Source organism: Octopus sinensis, linkage group LG3, assembly GCF_006345805.1.
Source record: "Octopus sinensis linkage group LG3, ASM634580v1, whole genome shotgun sequence".
Classification (NCBI taxonomy): Eukaryota; Metazoa; Mollusca; class Cephalopoda; order Octopoda; family Octopodidae; genus Octopus; species Octopus sinensis.
In genome coordinates this window covers 5,581,348-5,605,118 of record NC_042999.1, presented here as the reverse complement: position 1 = coordinate 5,605,118, position 23,771 = coordinate 5,581,348, and the positions used below count along the sequence as shown (strand labels likewise).

General features: G+C 40.0%; 1 protein-coding gene across 2 annotated transcripts in view; it reads left to right on the top strand.

The window, feature by feature from the left end:
* LOC115209303 (sorting nexin-17) overlaps positions 1-23,771 on the top strand; it is a 56,570-nt gene that overhangs the window by 375 nt on the left and 32,424 nt on the right. For both annotated transcript variants that reach the window (XM_029777643.2, XM_029777642.2), the window contains exons 2-3: positions 11,840-11,914; positions 23,396-23,513. In XM_029777643.2, the coding sequence (XP_029633503.1) occupies positions 11,840-11,914; positions 23,396-23,513 (193 nt within the window). The remainder of the gene's footprint in view (positions 1-11,839; positions 11,915-23,395; positions 23,514-23,771) is intronic.

Here is a 23,771-nt window from a genome sequence, read left to right as displayed (position 1 = left end):
TGAAGTTTCAGAAAAAACCATTCTGAAAAATTAAATAAAGATCTGAAGATCTCCAAGAAATGTCTTTTAATGACAACAACATGTTTAGAGAAAAGAAGTTTGATCTTGTTTTAAATGTCCTTCTGTGGAATTTAGCATCGAAAATTATGGCTAATAACAAATTTCGGTTGATAAACATTGTTGTTGGGATGTGAAATAATTTACAGAACCAGTTTCAGAAAAATCTTTCTTAAAAATTAAAGAATTGATCTCCAAGAAATGTCTTTTGATGACAACAAAATGTTAGAAAAAGAAGTTAAATCTTCTCTTAAATCTTTTAATATCGAGAATTATGGCTATTAATATATATTTCAGTTAATAAACATTGTTGTGATGTGAAATATTTACAGAACCTGCCAACATAAAGTTTCAGGAAAATCTTTCTTAAAAATTAAGGAATAGATCTCCAAGAAATGTCTTTTAATGACAACAAAATGTTAGAAAAATAAGTTAAATCTTATTTTAAATCTTCTTTTAATATCGAGAATTATGGCTAATAACATATTTTGTTAAACATTGTTGTTGTGATGTGAAATATTTAAAGATCCAGATAACTATAAAGTTTCGAGAAAAATTCTTTCTTATAATTATAATTTTTTCTCCCAAAATGTCTTTCCAACCAACAAAAATGTCAAAAAATCAAGTATTGTAAAATCTATTTTCTTCTTCTTTTAATATCGAGAATTATGGCTAATAACATATTTCGGTTGATAAACATTGTTGTTGTGATGTGAAATATTTAAAACGATCTTTTTAGATAACTATAAGATATCGATTGACTAATTCTTCCTGATATTATAACTTTTTTTCTTCTCCTTTAACCATTTCTTCCAACTTTTTCGACCCCCTTCAATCGTCAAACACTCAAGTATTGTCAGCATTTCTGCTTTTCTTTCAGCTCTACAATTATTTAATATATTCATTCATTTACTAATTGCCATTTCAAGTTTTTCCTCTTTCATCTTATTCCGTGTTGGAATTATTTATTTTATTACAAAATGTATGGTTTCTCTAAAGAATTTACCCTTTCTTCTGCCTTTTTTTTTTCGTCCTTATTTATCACAAATAAAGTCTGCCGAGGTGAACCAAGTCAACTTCCTGGGTTCGACTCTTAACTTTGACCTTAACCATCATAAAAATCACATTATTTCATTTCCAATCCTTTGCAAACCGAAAAAGTGTATCGAAGACTTAAAAGCAGTTTGCCGGTCTGTCGAAATTGCGGCCTGGGGTTTCAGTTCCCACCGGGTCTAATATAAAGTCATGACCCCTCCTATATCATTTCCTTTCCTGTAGATAGATGTCTTCGACTGACTGAACAACTCTTATTTAATCTAAATCATTTGGATTCCAGAAGATTATCGATTGTCTTTGGGCGACGGACGATTGTATGTGATGCGAAAGAGGTGGTGTGCTGGTATCTTTTTGACGAAGTCCGATTTATTTTTGCTCGTTATTAGTGGCATCATTTAATTAGCCCCTTCAGCTGGCAGACACTTAATTCCAAAAGGTTTATTTCTTAGCCTATGACATAATTTCTTGAGGAAAAAATCTTAGTTGGCAACTGAAGGCATTTTAAAGACCAACGTTGAAGCTGACTTTGTTATTTTATATGCAGTTTTGATGACCAAAATCACAGATTCTTTTTCGGTTTTTAATTGATGTTGCAGTATTCGATTTCACTATATAAAATTGATGTAATCTACGCAGAACTTCAATAATAATTATATTTCTTAAATTTAAAATTAAAATAAAATATCGACAATTTACTCATTCTCCTCTCGGCATTTCTTTATAGTCGTCGTTGTTTTTGTTTTTTTAATAATTTCCTTATTCATTCACCTATTAAATATACTTCGCCGTTTTGGCAATAATTTTGGTTTAAATTCCGAGGTTTGACAAAAATATCACCTAATTACCAGAAAAGTAAATTCTTTGCCAGCGTATTTATAAACGAAGTTCTTGGTCATTGTTTCAAGACACAAAACGACTCCTAACATCTTTGACACACCCACTTCTTCTACAACTTTTAAACATTCTTAAACACGTAGAACTTCGTAATTTTACTCGTGTTGTAAATCTAAGAATTTTAGTGACGCCTCTCGATATTGTGATATTCCGATTTGGAAACATTGGTCGAAACTGTAATTTTTTTTCTAAACTTAAATAATTTCTTCATTAATTTTATACTTTACCATAAAAAAAAATATTATTAAATGATATTCACTTCTGTTCAAAAAAGTTTAACGTAATCTTTTAAGATATCTCAGAAAGGAAACGTGTTACTATCTTAATGTTTAGTGTTTGCATTAGGTTGTGATTAATTATGTTAACATAAAAGTGATTGTAGGTGCCAAGTTAAAGGCCACAGCCTCGCACCACCACCACACCATCATCATCATTTAACGTCCGTTTTCCATGCTGGCATGGGTTGGATAGCTTGACAGGAATTGGCAAGGCCAGAGGCCACACCAAGTTCCATGGTCTGTTTTGGCTTGGTTTCTACAGCTGGATGCCCTTCCTAACACCAACCACTTTACAGAGTGTACTGGGTGCTTTTTATGTGGCACCTTGGTTTTAGGATCTCAATTCTGTTGTGGTGGGGAGGTCTTCTTCGATACAGTAATGCGCCACATATCTCAGTCCTCTGTTATCTCCTTTGTAAAGCTAAGTGTTTTGAGATCAACCTTCAATTTCCCTCTTCCACAAGTTCCCACCACTTTAAGTGTCCTCATCCATCCGCATCACACAACCAAACCAGTGCAGCTCCTCTCTTGCACACAAGTTAAAGGCCACAGCCTCGCACCACCACCACACCATCATCATCATTTAACGTCCGTTTTCCATGCTGGCATGGGTTGGATAGCTTGACAGGAATTGGCAAGGCCAGAGGCCACACCAAGTTCCATGGTCTGTTTGGCTTGGTTTCTACAGCTGGATGCCCTTCCTAACACCAACCACTTTACAGAGTGTACTGGGTGCTTTTTATGTGGCACCTTGGTTTTAGGATCTCAATTCTGTTGTGGTTGGAGTCTTCTTATAAAGAGGGCTGCATCTTTTCAACAAGTAGAATCAGTAGAGCACCATACACAATGTCTTGTGGTATTTTATGTACTTTATATCCTGACATTAAGTCCCATTGAGGTCGATGTTTGCCTTTCATTTGTCTGGCATTAAATAACATGCTATTATTAATTCCTGGTGCACCTTCATTTAACAACAGTCAAGTATTAGGTTTGATTAGATTCACTGTGAAATAATTGTTAAGCCTACCCTGGCACCTGTGCTGGTGGCACCTAAAAAGTGCCATCCATACGTGGCCGATGCCAGCGCCGCCTTGACTGGCTTCTGTGCCAGTGGCACATAGAAAGCACTCACTACACCCACAGAGTGGTTGGCGTTAGGAAGGGCATCCAGCTGTAGAAACACTGCCAGATCAGACTGGAGCCTGGTGCAGCCTCCTGGCTTCCCAGACCCAGGTCGAACCGTCCAACCCATGCTAGCATGGAAAACAGACGTTAAACGATGATGATGATGATGATGATGAAATGGTTAATCACTCAATTGTCAGTGTATACTTAACCAAGTTGAACTGGATATGTTAGCTAAACTGGATCAGTTTTGGCTTGCTACATGACAAACTTTTGTTTTACTGGTTCAGCTCTAACCAGTTTATAAAACTTGTTCCAACAAGTTAAATATTATTAAGATGTAAGTTGAATTTATGTCAAATTAAGAGAGTATCATCACCACCATCATCGTTTAATGTCCATTTTCCATGCTGGCATGGGTTGGATGGTTCAACTGGTGCCTGGGAAGCCAGGAGGCTGCACCACGCCCCAGTCTGATCTGGCAGTGTTTCTACAGCTGGATGCCCTTCCTAACACCAACCACTCCGAGAGTGTAGTGGGTGATTTTTACATGCCACCGACACAGGGGCCAGAGGGGCTGGCATTGACCACAATTGGATGATTCTTTTTACATGTCACCGGCATGGAAGCCAGTCAATGTGGCGCTGGCATTGGCCATGTTTGGATGGTGCTTTTTACGTGCTACTGGCATGGGGGTCACAACTACAATTTCCATTGGATTTGATGTTGATGTACTTGACTCAATAGGACTCCTCAAGCACAGTACATCGCCCTACGATCCAAAGTACTTTTGAGTGGGTTGGTTATGCAACACTGGTGTAGGTTACAGCCGTGAACTCACTTTATTTGCTGGGTCCTCTCAGTTGCAGCATAACTCCAGAGGCCCCAGCACCCTATCATTGCCTCTGTGAGGCCCAACGTTCAAAGCTCATGCTTCACCACCTCATCCCATGTCTTCCTGGGTCTCCCTCTACCCCGGATTCCGTCCACTGTTTGGGAGTGGCACCTCTTCACACATCTCTCCTTGTCCATCCGCAGAATATGACCATACCAACACAAACGTCTCTCTTGCATGCCACATCTGATGCTTCTTATGTCCAACATTTCTCTTGGGGCACTTACACTGTTGTGTGTGCACACTGACATTACACATCCAGCGGATTATGCTAGGTTCATTTCTTTCGAGCCTATGCATGTCTTCAGTAGTCAGGGGACTTAAAGTTCATAAGTTCAAACCTTGCTTGTATAAAATTGTATTTTTTAACTTAATGGTTCTGTTGGTGGCTATTGTCTCTTGGCTATCTTAAACTCAAGACAAGGGGTAGTCTGGTGAGGTTGGAAGCAGGGGTGAAAAACAGTGTCGATCAGCCTTGACTATAAATAAGGATAGCTTTTAGTTTAAATTGGGGTCATTGTCAAGCAAGGATATGAATTTTAATAGAGGATAGAATCACTCCGTCGGTTATGAAGACGAGGGTTCCGGTTGATCCGAATCAACGGAACAGCCTGCTTGTGAAATTAACATGTAAGTGGCTGAGCACTCCACAGACACGTGCACCCTTAACGTAGTTCTCGGGGATATTCAGCGTGACACAGAGAGTGACAAGGCCGGCACCTTGAAATACAGGTACAACAGAAACAGGAAGTAAGAGTGAGAGAAAGTTGTGGTGAAAGAGTACAGCAGGGATCACCACCATCCCCTGCCGGAGCCTCGTGGAGCTTTTAGTTGTTTTCGCTCAATAAACACTCACAACGCCCGGTCTGGGAATCGAAACCGCGATCCTATGACTGCGAGTCCACTGCCCTAACCACTGGGCCATTGCGCCTCCACAATGAGTTTTAATAGTTTTATGTTAAAAAAAGAAAGAGTTTATTGAGGAAGCAATCCTATGTCATAACAAATGAGAAACCCAAAACAAGTTTTGTTAAAATATGCCAAACAGGAAGTTGGTTGATAGACTGCTGTAATAGGAGAGTCTCCTGCTAAACAAGGTCAAATCATTTGCTAACGTTGAAGGTAAACAGTGTTGTTTTTGTATGAACTTAGTCTGAACCTGGTTTTGTTTCCTGGATGAGGCTATTTCACACCCTTCATGTTCTTGAGAAAGCATCACTATCATCTCAGCTTATCTCTTCTTTTATAAATCATAGTCTTATACTTTTTATGTACCAAATGTTACAAAACCAGGATTGCCTCTCAACAACATCTGTTGACTTTTCTTCTCCCGGGTTTTGTATTTCACTTGCATTGAGGTCACTTTTGTTTTTTTTCTGCAGTAATATAACAAAAAGCAGCATTGTTTTGAGGTTGGTTTTGTTGGCTGTATTTTGTTTTACAATAACAGCTTTATCATCATCATTTAACATCCGCTTTCCATGCTGGCATGGGTTGGACAGTTTGACTGAGGACTGGCAAGCCAGAAGGCTGCACCAGGCTCCAATCTGATCTGGCAAGGTTTCTACAGCTGGATGCCCTTCCTAACTCCAACCACTCCGAGATTGTAGTGGGTGCTTTTTATGTGCTATTGGCTCGAGGGCCAATCAGGTTGTACTGGTTTCGGCCATGTTCAGATGGTGCTTTTTACGTGCCACCGACATGGGAGCCAGTCAGGCAGCATTGACAACGGCCACGCTCGAATGGTGCTTTTTATAAGCTATTTACTCATGTTTCTGGAGGTTTTAATTTTTCTCTTTAAAAAAAAAGATTAATGGGAAGAGAAAGGGCTGGTAGAAAGGGAGGAAGAAGAAGAAGAAAGTATATATTATGACTTGCTGTGGTCAGAAGCAGCATATTAATGCAGGCAATATGCTGTGCTTGAGAAGACCTGTTGAGCCAAGTGAAATTGAAATTGTGGCCAATGACCCGGCAAGTAAAGTGAGAGTGCAGCTGGGGCCAGTACCAGTGTTGCATAACTAGGCCCATTCAAAAGTACCCTTGAATTGTCAGGCAATATACGCTGTACTTGAGAAGACCTGTTGAGTCAAATGAAATTGAAATTAAAATGGAAATTGTAGTTGTGGCTGATGCCAGCGCCACCTGACTGGCTTTCGTGCTGGTGGCATGTAAGAAGCACCATCTGAACTTACCAACGCCAGTGCTGTCTGACTGGATCCTGTGCTGGTGGCACATAAATAGCACCCACTACACTCTCGGAGTGGTTGGCGCCAGGAAGGGCATCCAACTGTAGAAACCTTGCCAAATCAATTTGGAGCCTGGTGCAGCCTCCTGGCTTGCCAGTCAAACCATCCAACCCATGCCAGCATGGAAAATGGATGTTTAAACAATGATGATGTGATGTGGCCTGAATGTTTACCACAAATTAGACTTTGCTAAAGGTAGTCAAGGACCAGATTAAGTCGACTGCCTAAAAACAGGTACAGTCTGACAGGCTTCCATACAGTTTCCATCTATCCAATTTATCCCAGGCTATGGTTATTCAAACTTGCCTAAGGTGCTATCTTATATGGAACTATTTGATTGTGCTCTCCTTCACTACATCCCCATACCTGCACCTGTGTTTCCCTGCCATATACATATATCCTCATTCATCAAACACCTGCCTCATTTGCTGGGGCTTCTCCTTATCTCTACCTCTGTAATATCCTCCAACTTCACTTTTCTTATTACATCCACTCTCTCCTTCATGTTCCATCATTGCCCTCTCCCCACAGGTTTTTTTGTCTCCTCAATACCTGTTCCCCCTCTGACCTATTCTCTTAACCCCCATACCTCTCCTTTCAGTAATTCTCTCAGAGTTTCTCTCCACCACCCTAGTGTATAGCTCCCTTTCTAATCTCTTTCACTCACATCCTGTGTCAGTATTCACCCTTATCATGTAGGATAGTCATGGACCCTTCTGCACAACCCACCCTATCATCTTCCCATCACTTAATCCCCTTTGTTACACTATTACATCTACCACTGTGTCTCAGCTATAAATCTGTTCCCCTCACCTCACTAACTCTTCCTCATCCCTGCACATAGAATGATTGTCCACTTTCTCGCTCTACTCTTCTCCCTTGTTTTTAGGGGTCACTAAAGACGGTGCCACAAAAATCTATCTGTAAAGTGGTTGACATTTGGAAGCACTGAGGGTATTTGAGAATGATTGAAGTGATGGGTGAAGAGAGCTGTGCTTTTGTGTTTGAAGACAATGATAAGAATTTATTTACATTATTTACATTTGATGGATATTTGTCCTCATCTTGTTTGTTGTTAACACAGCATTTCAGCTGATATACCCTCCAGCCTTCATCAGGTGTCTTGGGGAAATATCAAACCTGGGTTCTCATTCCTAAGGTATTTTTTGATGTTGTTGTTCTTCTTCAGGTCACTGAATTGAACTGGGAATCTCGGGGTTAGTAGCTTGTGCTCTTAACCACTACACCATATGCCTGTGGGTAATTATGGAGTAAATTTTAGGCTTATAAATCTGGAGGGTATATCAACTGAAACATTGTGTTAACAAGAAATAAGATGAGGACAAATATCCGTCAAATGTAAATAATGTACATAATTCCTCATCTCTCAAATATAGAACTGTATGATAAGAATTATTGAATTAATAGAAAGTTGAATCACTCATAGAAGAGAAATTCAATGGACAGTGGGAATCTTGATTGTGAAATTGAACTTGACATCGGTGTTAATGTTGTTTATGATTCTCCTAACAACCATTCTAACAGTACTGACTATTTTGTGTGTTGATTCTGACCCCACACTAGTGGCTAAAAGACAGAAAAAAAATGGTCAGGCAACTAGGGTTAGAGTTAGGACAAGAGGTCACTGGAGGAGTAGTGGTGATGCAGACCAAGCATAAATATGAGGGTATAACTGTCCTGGTAGAAGACAGGCTTGTCACAAGAATGGTACTCTGGTGCTGCATTTTTTGTTGTTGTTGTCAGCATATATTTGTCCAAGATGTTGTCCCAAGTAGGAGGATCTTCTCCAAATTTCAATGAGAACCTTAAATCAAAAGAATTCTTTGAAATCTTTTGAACAGAACTTTTCAACTTGTTTGTTACAAAAGCCATCTATTAGGCTACTGCAGCAAAGGCAAACAACCCATGCCAGCATGGACATTGGATGTTAAGTGATGGTGATGATGATGGCTTGTCACAGCTCTAATGAGAAACTGGGCCCTGAATTCATTGGAACATTCAGCTGGTTGACTCCACAACCAAAAAATCTGAATATCAAGGTGATAGGCCATTTGGAGGACAGGGGACGTGTATTCCAGTCTGATGTAGAATGAATTGAACATTGTAAACAATAGATGTTTAGTTTGTCTTGAGTTTGTCTTGCAGATTTAGATTTTGGGCATCTAGGAATAACCTGTCTGCTTGAATTCAGGCCAAGTTTTGAAAAACTATCTACAAGTGTTCTTTGTCTAATTTCTTTGCCTGTATTTACAAGCTGGGTAAGAACTACAACCCACCACCCCAACGTCCAGTGCTCTTGTAAGAATGTCAACAATACGGTCTTTGTTTCCACAATATTTACCCAATTTACCAGCAAAAAGCAAAAAAAACAAAATTAAGATGCGTGGTCTAGTGGTTAGGGTATTTAGCTTCTGATTTTAAAATCAAGGGTTCAATCCCTGGTGGTGCATTGTCTCTTTGAGCAAGACACTTCATTTCATGTTGCTCCAGTCTGCCCAGCTGGGAAGAATGTGTGGTACCTGTATTTTGAAGGGCCAGCATTGTCACGTTCTGTGTCACACTGAATTTCATTAAAGGTATGCATGTCTGTGAAGCGCTCAGCCACTTGCATATTAATTTCACAAGCAAGCTGTTCTGTTGATCGAATCAACAGACAAAATGCCAGATTTACCAGAAAATACAGATTCAGAATTTTTTTCTTTTTATTGATTTCCTTAAAAATTGGTGGTGGTGGGACCTGCTTGGGAAATTTTAAAATTTTGCCCTAGAATAAGGAAAAATATCTTTTGAAAAACTCTTTTACTAAACCCAATTTATATTTTTCTCCAGTATCCCCATCATCATCATCATCATCATTCATCATCATTTAATGTCCACTTTCCATGCTAGCATGTGTTGGACGGTTCGACCAGGGTCTGGGAAGCCAGAAGGCTGCACCATGCTCCAGTCTGATCTGGCAGTGTTTCTACAGCTGGATGCACTTTGCAACGCCAACCACTCCGTGAGTGTAGTGGGTGCTTTTTACGTGCCACTGGCACAGGGGCTAGAGCAGGCTGGCAAACGGTCACAATCGGTTGGTGCTTTTATGCGTCACCAACACGGACACCAGTCAGGCAGCGCTGGCATCTGTCACGTTCGGGCGGTGCTTTTAACGTGACACCCACGGGTATCTTTAACTGCAAATTCCATTTGATTTTCATTTTGATGTTTCAAAAGATTTCTAGTCAGTAATAATGATGTTACTAATATTTATTCTCAGAACACCATTTCAGGAAATCCACCAAAATTATCAATTAATGTGGCATGCTCTGTATAAACGAAAGAGTTCAAAGGGTTAACAGGTTTTTATCAGTTAATAAGCATTATATTGTGGTTTTTATTTTCTCTCACTGTCTCTTGTTTCTAAATGAGTGAGAGAGAGAGAGAGAGAGGGAGTTGTGTACATAACAGGTTTGTGTTTTATAAGCTAATAGATGTCATTATACGTTATCGCAAACATTTTTGTTTCTCCACAGCCCAGCACTGTTATCAAGAGCTAATGATACTTAAAACAAGATTAGTTGTCACTTGAAGAAGTAATCTGACTTGCTCCACATTTTAAATTCCATTGGAGAGCAGTTTATTTCTTCAGCTAATTACACTCCGAACTGCTGCTGGTGTAGCTAGATTAGTTGTCACTTGAAGAATAATCTGACTTGCTCCACATTTTAAATTCCATTGGAGAGCAGTTTATTTCTTCAGCTAATTACACTCAGAACTGCTGCTGGTGTAGCTAATTAAATACGAGCTGATTAAATATGTGTTTTGTAATGCAAAAATGAAAATATTTTCTTTTCTTTTTTTAAAACGAGTTTCCGTATCTTAAATTCATAAAATGAACTGTTTTGTGAAACCAGAATATTTCAAAACATGTAATTTTTATCGTTCCCAAAATGATTTCTGTTTACACAAACATCAAGTTTCCAATTAGTCTAAAACTTCAAAACACTTAATAAGAGAGAGGAAATGAGAGATTTAGATGAAATTACCATCATAGATTGTGTATTTTTTTATTTCTGTTCTCAAGCAGTAAACTTATAAATAGGAGTGGATATTTTTGACAACAACAGTGTTAAATTTGTTTTATGAACTCTCATCATCATCATCATCATTTAACGTCCGCTTTCCATGCTAGCATGGGTTGGACGATTTTGACTGAGGGCTGGCGAACCAGATGGTTGCACCAGGCTCCAGTCTTGATCTGGCAGAGTTTCTACAGCTGGATGCCCTTCCTAACGCCAACCACTCCGAGAGTGTAGTGGGTGCTTTTTATGTACCACCGGCATGGGGACCAGTCAGGCGGTACTGGCAATGACCTCGCTTGAATCTTTTTACACGTGCCCACCGGCACAGCTGCCAGTGAAGCGACATTGGTATTTATTATTATTATTGGAATGGAAGTAGAATAAGATGGAGCAATAACTTGTTTACTCTTCACATCTGGATCTTCTGAAGTGTTAGTTACTAAATACATGAAATTGTAAAAATTGGTGATACTCTTTACTCTTTTACTTGTTTCAGTCATTTGACTGTGGCCATGCGGGAGCACCACCTTTAGTCGAGCAACTCGACCCCGGGACTTATTCTTTGTAAGCCCAGTAATTATTCTATCGGTCTCTTTTGCCGAACCGCTAAGTGACGGGGACGTAAACACACCAGCATTGGTTGTCAAGCAATGCTAGGGGGACAAACACAGACACACACACACACACACACACACATATATATATATATACATATATACGACAGGCTTCTTTCAGTTTTCGTCTACCAAATCCACTCACAAATCATTGGTCGGTCCGAAGCTATAGCAGAAGACACTTGCCCAAGGTGCCTCACAGTGGGACTGAACCCGGAACCATGTGGTTGGTTAGCAAGCTACTTACCACACAGCCACTCCTATGTTGTGATCAAAAAAAAAAAGAAGATTTATTTACAAACAATTTTCTGACTTGATTGAATGTTATATTATACGGTTTAAATAATAGTTTCAAATTTTGGCCAGCATTTTCAAGGAAGTGCTAAGTCAATTACGTTGACCTCAGCGATCAGCTGGTACTTATCGACCCTGAATGGACAAAAGGCAAAGTCACCTCAACGGAATTTGAACTGAGAACGGAAAGACAGACAAAATGCTGCTAAGCATTTTGCTTGGCATGGTAACGATGCTGCCAGCTCACGGCCTTGTACAATTTAGATAATAACCTCCAATTTTCTCCCCTTTTCAGGCCTTCAACATCCACATTAATGGTGCTTTCCACTGCACAGTACGGTACCGGCAATTACACCATTTGCATGAACAGGTAAGTTCTTCAAATGTTCCTCTTTTTTTTTTGTTTATCTTTAAATTAAATCAGTTTTAGAAGAAAAAGAATAGGGCCGTAGAGAATCAAACTAAATACCTTGTGGTATTTGGTTGTGTCTGGTTTGCATTGTGCTCAGATCCTTCTGAAGTCAATTCGACCATTTGTTGTTCTGAGATTGTTAAAAAATATGCCAGTAAAGTATTAATGTAGATATACACATACATACATATATATATAGGTTCAGCAACAATTTAGATTCAAATGAATATGGTACTTAATTTAGATGCACCAGAATTTTGTATGGTGTTATCCATAAAAATTTGCTGGGTGATTATAATCAAAAACAAGCAACAAGAATGACTCTGGTAATTTGGTACAATTGTTTCGCACTACATCATTTTATTAAAAGTTGTAAGTATTACAACAGATTTAAGATGCTGAGTGCTCATCAGCCAATTATATAGGTTTTCCAATAATACAAAAGCTGTATTAACGGAAAACCTATATAATTGGCTGATGAGCACTCAGCATCTTAAATCTGTTGTAATACTTACAACTTTTAATAAAATGATGTAGTGCGAAACAATTGCACCAAATTACCAGAGTCATTCTTGTTGCTGGTTTTGAGTACATATATATATATATTATAGGTGCAGGCATGGTTGTGTGGTAAGAAGCTTGCTTCCCAACCACATGGTTCTGGGTTCAGTCCCACTACATGGAACCTTGGGCAAGTGACTTCTGTTATAGCCTTGGACTGACCAAAGCCTTGTGAGTAGATTTGGTAGGCAGAAACTAAAAGATGTGTATATATCATTGAGTATGTATTTGTGTTTGTCTCTCACCACTGTTTGACAACTGATGTTGGTGTGTTTATGTCCCTGTAACTTAGCAGTTCACCAAAAGAGACTGATGACTAAAATTCTCCAACCTGGTACTGCAGCACAGTTGCAGTTTAATGATGGAAACAGTTAAAAGATAACAGATAACAATATTACTCTTCCATCTTTGAAAGTGCTGCACCAGCATGGCCAGAGTCTTGTAGTGAGATTAGTAAGAGAAAATGTAAACAACGATTTCCATTTTGTATCATTGTTTTGATAAAATGTTTGAACAATAATATTATTCCAAGATAATTTCGTATCAGGTATTTGATAAGAAGCTTTTGCAATGTCAGCAAACAGAAGAGAATCTAGTTTTATCTTCTTCAAATCTATTTCTTGTTGTAAAGCAGTCTTTTGCCACTTTGTGTATCTGTCTTTTGATGACAGCTGTTGCTCTGACAGATGGTGTTAGATTCCGAAGTCGTTGATAGAATGGTTTTATCTGGCACTCTATGAACCCCCCCAGTCATACAGTATTCATCATCATCATCATCGTTTAACGTCCGTTTTCCGCGCTAGCACAGGTTGGACGGTTCGACCGGGGTCTGGGAAGCCAGGGGCTGCACCAGGCTCCAGTCTGATCTGGCAGTGTTTCTACGGCTGGATGCCCTTCCTAACGCCAACCACTCCGCGAGTGTAGTGGGTGCTTTTTACGTGCCACCTGCACAGGGGCCAGGGGAGTCTGGTATCGGCCACGATCGGTTGGTGCTTTTAACGTGCCACCGGCACGGAAGCCAGTCGAGGTGGCGCTGGCATCGGCCACGTTCGGATGGTGCTTTTTATGTGCCACTGGCACAGATCCCAGTCGAGGTCACGTTCGGATGGTGCTTTTTATGTGCCACCAGCACAGAAGCCAGTCGAGGTGGCGCTGGCATCGGCCATGTTCGGATGGTGCTTTTTATGTGTCACTGGCACAGGTATCACAACTACTATTTCCATTGATATTTATTTCGATGTTCATGTACTTGACTCAACAGGTCTCCTCAAGCACAGCGAGATGTTCTGGAATCCAAGGTACTTTGAATGGGCAGGGGCTCTCCAGAGATCTCGGAGATGTGATCTGGAGAGTATCATTATCCTCTTGGATCGTTATAACGTCCACTTAGTATCACTGTATAATTACTATATCAAAACAGACATGACTATCAACACAGTCTACACGTTCTCTCATGTTGACCGGCTAAAGGCAGTGCTCCAGCCTAGCTGCAGTCAACTGACTGAAACAAGTAAAAGAATAAAAGAATCCACCAGAGAAACCAGGAAACCAACCCTATGCTCCTTAACAGGGTGATGTGGACTCACCATTATTATGATTGCTGTCTTATTTAATCTTTGTTGTTAATAAGACATCCTGCTTGCTTATCCTTGCTTATCCTTTGATCTTTTGTGGGCTGTTCAGATTCAAAGAGTCTTAAGAGTTGTGTGAAGTCTCCTCTATTCTACCCACACTACTGAATAAAAAGCACCATCTGAACGTGGCCGTTGCCAGCGCCGCCTTGGCTGGCTTCCATGCTGGTGGCACGTTAAAAGCTCCAACTGATCGTGGCCAATGCCGGACCCCCCCTGGCACCTGTGCAGGTGGCACGTAAAAGCACCCACTACACTCGCGGAGTGGTTGGCGTTAGGAAGGGCATCCAGCTGTAGAAACTCTGCCAGATCAGACTGGAGCCTGGTGCAGCCTCCTGGCTTCCTAGACCCCGGTCGAACCGTCCAACCCATGCTGCCGCGTAAAAAGCACTGGTGTTGGTGCCACGTAAAAAGCATTGGTGTTGGTGCCACGTAAGAAGCATTGGTGCTGGTGCCACGTAAGAATCATTGGTGTTGGTGCCACGTAAAAAGCATTGGTGTTGGTGCCACGTAAGAAGCATTGGTGTTGGTGCCACGTAAGAAGCATTGGTGTTGGTGCCACGTAAGAAGCATTGGTGTTGGTGCCACGTAAGAAGCATTGGTGTTGGTGCCACGTAAAAGCATTGGTGCTGGTGCCACGTAAGAATCATTGGTGCTGGTGCCACGTAAGAAGCATTGGTGTTGGTGCCACGTAAAAGCATTGGTGCTGGTGCCACGTAAGAATCATTGGTGTTGGTGCCACGTAAAAAGCATTGGTGTTGGTGCCACGTAAGAAGCATTGGTGCTGGTGCCACGTAAGAATCATTGGTGCTGGTGCCACGTAAGAAGCATTGGTGCTGGTTGCCACGTAAGAAGCATTGGTGCTGGTGCCACGTAAGAATCATTGGTGTTGGTGCCACGTAAAAAGCATTGGTGTTGGTGCCACGTAAGAAGCATGGTGCTGGACATATATGTGTTTTTACTTGTTTCAGTCATTAGACTGTGGCCATGTTGGGGCACTGCCTTGAAGAACTTTTAATTGAAAGAATCAGCATCAGTATTTTTTTTTACATTAGACTTGGTGGGCCATGTTGGGGACTGCCTTGAAGAACTTTTATTGAAAGAATCAGCATCAGTATTTTTTTTTACAGTCTCTCTTTTGCTGAACCACTAAGTTACAGGGATGTAAACGCACCAACATCTGTTGTCAAGAGATGGTGTGGGGGGGGGGACAAACACAGACTCAAAGGCACACACACACATGCATACAATGGACTTCTTACATATATATATGGCACCAGCACCAGTGCTTTTTACCTGGCACCAACACCAATGCTTTTTACCTGGCACCAACAGCAATTTCTTTTGCATGACACCAGCACCAGTGATTTTTATGTGCCCTGAACACAGTGTCACATAAAGTCTCAAAGTGTTTATCTCTCAGTAACGTCTCCATAAGACACACATTATTCTGAAGTAAAGTGGTTGCGGCTGTTGGTTCCACTGACACGGAGACACGAACCTAACAATCCAGCCCCTGCACCCACCACTCTCCATGTATGATTGTGTAAGCCAGAAGAGAAATATCTGAAGCAACCGACAATACGAGAGAGTAGGTCGCATGAACAAAGCATGAAAAACAGTAGTGTGGGTAGAATAGAGGAGACTTCACACAACTCTTAAGACTCTTTGAATCTGAACAGCCCACAAAAGAAATAAGGAAAAGCAAGGATAAGCAAGAAGGATGTCATATTAGCAGCAAAGATTAAATAAGACAACAATGGTAATAATGGTGAGTCCAGATCACTCTGTAAGGAGCAAAGGGTTGGCTTCCGGGTTTCTCTGGTGGATTCTTTTGTTCTTTTACTTGTTTCAGTCAGTTGACTGTGGCCAGGCTGGAGCACTACCTTTAGCCGAGCAAATTGACCCCCAAGACTCATCCTTTGTAAGCCTAGTATTAATCAATCGGTCTCTTTTGCCAAACAGCTAAGTTTACAGGGGACAGACACAGAAACATATACACACACACATATATATATGTAAGAAGTCCATTATATGCATGTGTGTGTGTGTGCCTTTGAGTCTGTGTTTGTCCCCCCCCATCTCTTGACAACAGGTGTTGGTGTGTTTACATCCCTGTAACTTAGTGGTTCAGCAAAAGAGACTGATACAATAAGTACCAGACTGTAAAAAAAAAAATACTGATGCTGATTCTTTCAATGAAAAGTTCTTCAAGGCAGTGCCCCAACATGGCCACAGTCTAATGACTGAAACAAGTAAAAACTTATGTATACACAAGTAAAAACACATATATGTATACATACACACACACACACACATAGAGCCAGTGAAGAAAGGAAATATCACTCAAGAAATTTGATACATTTTTGACTAATTTCCACATGACTTAAAGTTATGTGTGTATGTAGGACAAAGCTATCTTTACGAGATATATTAAGAGTTGGGGGTCATCCTACTCACTCACAAAAGTACCAAAATCCACTCCCTAAGCTTTGGTCAACCTGAGGCTATAGTAGGAAACACTTGACCAAAATGTCACGTAATGGGATTGAACCCAGAACCATCTGGTTGGGAAGCAAACTTCTTACCATACAGCCACACCTGCAACTATTGGGGCATCCCATAAATAATGTGGTTTGTTTATACTTCTTTTACACTCCTTCATTTTCTACAATGCTCTTCCATCTATCTGGTAGTCTTACAAGGCTCCTCTTCCAAAATTCACTTGCCTGTGATGAAAAATACTCTTCCAGTACTGTTCTGATCTTGTCTATAGAATTCATATTTTTTCCATACAAATGATTTTGGAATAAATGATAATCAGATGGGACCAATATCTGGCGAATATGGTAGGTGGGGCATTGATTCCCATTCAAATTGCTCCAGTCCTCGCTCTATGTGGCCCAGCATTATCCTGACAGAACGTCTTTTGTCTTGAAACCAAAGGTGGTCCACAGTAGAACTCCTTTGTTATCGTTTGGTTTGGGTTTAAAAGTTCAAAGTGGACTAAACCTTTCATACCCCACCAAACAGATAACAACACTTTACGTGGGTGAAGACCTTCTTCAGTCTGGGGTGCCAGTGTTTCTCCTTTCCCTACCCACTTTCTTTGGTACCTGATATTTTTTTATAGATTTCATTTCTTGTCACCAGTCACTATTTGGCCCCGAAAAGGTTCATTTGTGAAATATGACACCAAAGAAGAGCACACATTCACTTTCTGCACGTGTTTAGACTTGGAAAGTCTATGTGGAACCCATTGACCCAATTTGCTGATTTTCTGATGGCCTGCAGGTGTTGATGAATCATTGAATGACCAAATCCAAGCTTCTCTGCTAGTTCCTCAATAGTTATGATAGGATTTTGTTCCACCAGGGTTTGCAGGATGTCCTCGTTGAACTCTGCAGATCTTCCAGCTCGTCTTCTAGGCTGTAGTTTCTGGCTCAGAATTTCTGGAATCACCGTTGAATGTCTGATCTCCATATATTCCATTAATATTTCTTGCACTTACCGTTGCATTGTTGCCTTTATTGAACTCATAAAGCAAAATATGCCAAATATGCTCCTTTGTCAATTCCATCATAGCTTTGGAAAAATAACTGTTAAAATTGAACTGCACTCTTTAAAACTTGCACTAAGAATAAGTATAAGTTAAAACTACTCCCTGCTTTTATAGCAAGTTGATGCAGGTAGTTTATCTCGTCCCCACTCCGACTTTTAGCTCACACAATTGAAAAAAACTGCATTATCTATGGGATGGCCCAAACCCAATATATATATATATACGCACACACATATATATACACGCACACACACACACATATATATACAGACACACACACACACACACACACATATATATATATCTGTCTGTCTGTTTAAGGATCACAATACATATCTTCCGGCACTATTAATAGTTTCACATGTCTGAAAATGTAAACCTGTTCTTCAGACACAGACCACTCTTTGTGCTGAATTAAGAACTTTAAATATGGCATCGGACGTGAGAATACGTAAAAAAAAAAAATGAAAAAATGGTGGCATATAGGAAATCAAAAGGTCACTGAGATTCACCTTCTCAATTGCAACGTTCTTCTTAAAGCCTCTCTTGAGTCTTGCATGTGTTATCCTGGCCTCCTCAAACACCTTTACTCCACTCCACACATTTGTTCATCATCCAGCTTCATCTGAAGCAAAGGTTTCTATGGCCTTTGGATCCATTCCAAGTGACTTCGTGGTAGTCCTTATGCCATCCTTAAATCTCTTTTTAGGTTTACACTGATTGTGTTTCCCCTCTGCAAGCTCGCCGTAAAACAACTGCTTGGGTGTGCATTCATCCACTATTCAAACAATTCTATCTTTACTATCAATTTATATATATATATATCTGATTGGTTCCCATGCCGGTGGCACGTAAAAAGCCCCATCTGAATGTGGTCGATACTAGGTCTATCTAACTTGCTCCCATGCTGGTGGCATGTTAAAAGCACTATCCAAACATGACTGATGCCAGGTCCACCTAACTGGCTCCTGTGCCAGGGGCACGTAAAAAGCACTCACTACACTCTGGGAGTGGTTGGCAATAGGAAGGGCATCTAGCTGTAGAAACATTACCAGATCAGATTAGAGCCTGGTGCAGCCTCTGGCTCTCCTACCTCAGTCAAACTGCCCAACCCATGCCAGCATGGTAAATGGACGTTAAACTATGATGATGATGATGATGAGCTATATATACATATATATATATATATATATATATATATATATATATATATATATATATATATATATATAATATCATTATAGATATAGGGTAAAAAATGATTAATTTATAATTAATAAATTTTACCAAGTAGTTTCGGTATGGAAAATAACCATATTCAGTAAAAACTTATACAAGAAGTTTTATATATAATTATAACAGTTATTTCTTTTTGCTACAAAATATGACTCCACAGATAACACTATCTGTAACTCACTTGAGTAAAAAGAAAGAAAATAATAAAATCAAACATTCTTCGATTAATTATGGACGCGTTTCTGGATTAGAATTATAAAAATTCATTTCCGTTATCAACCCATGCTAGCATGGAAAGCGGACGTTAAACGATGATGATGATGATGAACATAATATTTTGAGAATTATAAATTTGAAAATGGTAGAAAAGTTACCCTTTGCATTTCTGACCAAGCGCCATCAGCACACAAGCACAAGGCAGCATATGCAAACTTATACAGACGAGGGAAATTCATAATTGCCTCCAAGTTTACCATGTGCGGCATGAGACAGTACCACATTATGTTGATAAAGGAAATTAATTTTTATAATTCCAATCCTGTATAAGTTTACCATGCTGCATAAAATCACCCATAGCAAATTTAATGAATTCTATGTTAAGAGTACCATCAAACAGGCGCAGGAGTGTCTGTGTGGTAAGTAGCTTGCTAACCAACCACATGGTTCCGGGTTCAGTCCCACTGTGTGACATCTTGGGCAAGTGTCTTCTGCTATAGCCCCGGGCCGACCAATGCCTTGTGAGTGGATTTGGTAGACGGAAACTGAAAGAAGCCTGTCGTATATATGTATATATATATATGTATGTGTGTGTGTGTGTGTTTGTCCCCCTAGCATTGCTTGACAACCAATGCTGGTGTGTTTACGTCCCTGTCACTTAGCGGTTTGGCAAAAGAGACTGATAGAATAAGTACTGGGCTTACAAAAAATAAGTCCCGGGGTCGATTTGCTCAACTAAAGGCGGTGCTCCAGCATGGCCGCAGTCAAATGACTGAAACAAGTAAAAGAGTAAAAGAGTAAACATGTTTACACACAGGTTTAAGAACGAATAAAAACTATAATTATAGATATATTTAAAGAAAGATTTTTTTAAATAAGTTACTAGATATTTAAAAAAAATTGAAAAAGAACACTGTCACAAACCTTTGGGTTTTTGTATCTCCAAAGATTTGTGACATTCTGTTCTTAAATGTTTTTTTTTTTAATTGCTAATAACCTTTAAAAAAGTTTTTCTTTAAATATTGTGGTTACATCAAGTACTTTTTGCAAAAAACTTCCAAATATGTATCATTATCATCATCATCATCATAGGTTTGTTTTTCCATGCTGGTGTGGACTGGATAGTTTGACCGGTGCTGGCAAGCCAGAGGACTGTGCCAAACTCCACTGTCTGCTTTGGCATGGTTACTGCAGCTAGATGCTCTTCCTAAGGTCACCCACTTTACAGAATGTATTGGGTGAGGTCACAAAGTAACTTGCAAGACAAAGGTCCCTCAACTGGGAGAGGGGGCAGTATTGAGGGAGGTGGTTTGAAGCATGATGGTGGGGCAGAAGCAGATTACCCTAGTCAGAGAGAGAGAATGGGAGATGGTGGGGATGTGTCAGGTCCAAGAGGTGAATGTAAATGGAGTGTTAGAGGATTGGACAGGGTTGTTGGAATATTTGGCATTAAAAGAAAAAAAACTTTTTGTGATTCTATTTGCTAATTAGAACTATTTAATTATTCAGTGCCACTAGAAATCTCTTATGTATAAGTAATGCAAACAAGAATGGAAAAAAAAAAAACAAACCAACTTTAGAGTAATTAGCTCCATGAACAAAGACATTAATTAAAGCAAATTTCTTGCGAGCTCATTGTGACTGCTTCATACAGGAAGAAAAAACAATAAAAAACATCATAGAATATTTATATAACTGCAGTTATGTCTTATTTGTATGTAAATTAGAAAATTCAATTAAAATTCTCAGCTGTTTTTCTCTTTTAGATATAGAATTGATACAGGTGCTGGTGCCACGTAAAAAACAATCTGGTTATACTCTGTAAAGTGGTTGTTGTCAGGAAGGGCATCCAGCTGTAGAAACCATGCCAGAACAGACAATGGAGCTTGGTATGGTCCCCTGGCCTTGCCAGCTCCTGTCAAACCTATTTCTTTACTACCCACAAGGGGCTAAACATAGAGGGGACAAACAAGGACAGACAAACGGATTAAGTCGATTATATCGACCCCAGTGCGTAACTGGTACTTATTTAATCGACCCCGAAAGGATGAAAGGCAAAGTCGACCTCGGTGGAATTTGAACTCAGAATGTAGCGGCAGACGAAATACCGCTAAGCATTTTGCCTGGAGTGCTAACGTTTCTGCCAGCTCACCACCTGTCAAACCATCCAACCCATGCCAGCATAGAAAACAGATTTTAAATGATGATGATGAATGGTTTTTCAAGGGAAAATGAGTTTATTGTTCTTCTTAGATGTATAAGACAGAACTGAAATGCAATACATACAAATAGGATTCAATACTAGGTCATTGTGTTACATTTTGGTAGTCTCTAGATTTACGTTTTTATTCAGTTTTGACTCTTCCACTCTGTTGGTTGTGGAGGCACATGGCCCAGTGGTTAGAGCCATGGATTCGTAATCGAGGGATTGTGGGTTTGAATCTCAGACCGGGCGATGTGTGTGTTTATGAGCGAAACACCTAAGCTCCATGTAACTCCAGCAGAACATAATGGCAAACTTCTGCTGACTGTTTCGCCACAACTTTCTCTCACTCTTTCCTCCTGCATCTAGCAGCTCACCTGTGACAGACCGGCAACCCATCCAGGTGGGGAACTTATACACCAATGAAACTGGGAAACCGGCCCTTATGAGCCAGGCATGGCTTGAGAAGGAACAAACACCTACTCTGTTGATTACACAGTGCCCTCTCTCCATCCCCCAAGAACAGAGGCCACGTAAAGCAATGAGGTTCCTTTTGTTTTGCAGAGAACACAACAACCCCACTAGTGCTGGTGTCATGATAAAATAGGTCCAGTATAAGGGAAGACAAGGAAGGGGGTGAGGACCTGTTAGTCTTATTTCAACATGTGCATGGTAACCTCTGTGGTGCTGGGGCCACAATTAAAATTCATCTCCTTCCAATACAATGAGCCAAGTGGTTGGTGGCAGGAAGGGCACAGAGCAGTAGAAATCATGTCAAAAATATCAAGTATGGGTGAGGTGTGGTTCCCTGGTCCATCTGGGAGGGTTAGGGTGTCTGGTAAAAATGAGTTGTACTTTGTAATTCAAAGGGCCAGCCTTGTCACACTCTGTGTCATGCTGAATCTCCCTGAGAACTACATTAAGGGTATGCATGTCTGTGGAGTACTCAGCCACTTGCACATTAATTTCACAAGCATGTTGTTCTGTTGACTGGATCAGTTGAAACCCTTGTTGTTGTAACTGAGAGAGTACCAGTTCTTTCACTTACATGTGTGTTCGTGCACACACACACACACACACACACACACACACACACATGTTCTTGTACAAATACACACACTCAGTGTTTGTGTGGTAAAAATAAATGTTCTAATTTCGTTACAGCCAATGTATTGTGTGGTGCAACTTCAGCCTGTCTACCTAATACTCTATACAAATATACAAACTTTTTAACAGCAGTCCTCTATTATATACAGAGAATCAATCTAGAAATAACAATCATCTGATGGCACTTGTTCTTTCCAAAATAAATCTATTTACCAAATATTTTCCCTGCCAGTTCCTTGTTAGACTTTCTCATGGTTGACCGAAAGACAGTCTATTTAATCTTTACTCAAAACACTGAAAAAAAAAAAAGAGGCGCAGGAGTGGCTGTGTGGTAAGTAGCTTGCTAACCAACCACATGGTTCCGGGTTCAGTCCCACTACGTGGCATCTTGGGCAAGTGTCTTCTGCTATAGCCCCGGGCCGACCAATGCCTTGTGAGTGGATTTGGTAGACGGAAACTGAAAGAAGCCTGTCGTATATATGTATATATATATATAAGTGTGTGTGTATATGTTTGTGTGTCTGTGTTTGTCCCCCTAGCATTGCTTGACAACTGATGCTGGTGTGTTTACGTCCCCGTCACTTAGCGGTTCGGCAAAAGAGACCGATAGAATAAGTACTGGGCTTACAAAAAGAATAAGTCCTGGGGTCGATTTGCTCGACTAAAGGTGGTGCTCCAGCATGGCCGCAGTCAAATGACTGAAACAAGTAAAAGAGTAAAAGAGTATGAAATGTGTTTTTCTTTTTTGTTGTTTTTTGTGTGAAATTCACTTAATGAAACTATCCTAATTAGCTTCTAAATACTAGTTCTACTATAACTTCCTCAAAATGGTATTGTTTGGCATTTAGTTCTGCACTATTGAATGTTTAAATAGGAAACGATTTGCTCTATTTTTTTTTTGTTTTTTTTTTGTTTTTTTGCAGTTAAAAAAACAGTTTGGAGCGAGTACCTTACCTCCATTCCCACCGAAACGACTACTGTCTCTGTCTCAAGCACAATTGGATGAGCGGCGAATCAGCCTGGAGCGTTACATTCAGACGGGTCGGTACAGTTTGTTTATAAAATCAGTGTTGAATGGCTTTCGATATTTACATAGACGGTCATTGTTGTCTATTGTCTTTTGTTTTGTAATTTAACGTTGCTGCTATCGATATCATTGATGAAGAAGCTGGTTCATGAACTTCTGGTCATCTTGCAAACAATGTATTTTATTGTATTGATTCTCAAAAATCAATCAGGATTGATTTCACCTTTGAACTCTTCCTTGTGTATATGATTGATACCAACTGATTTCGATTG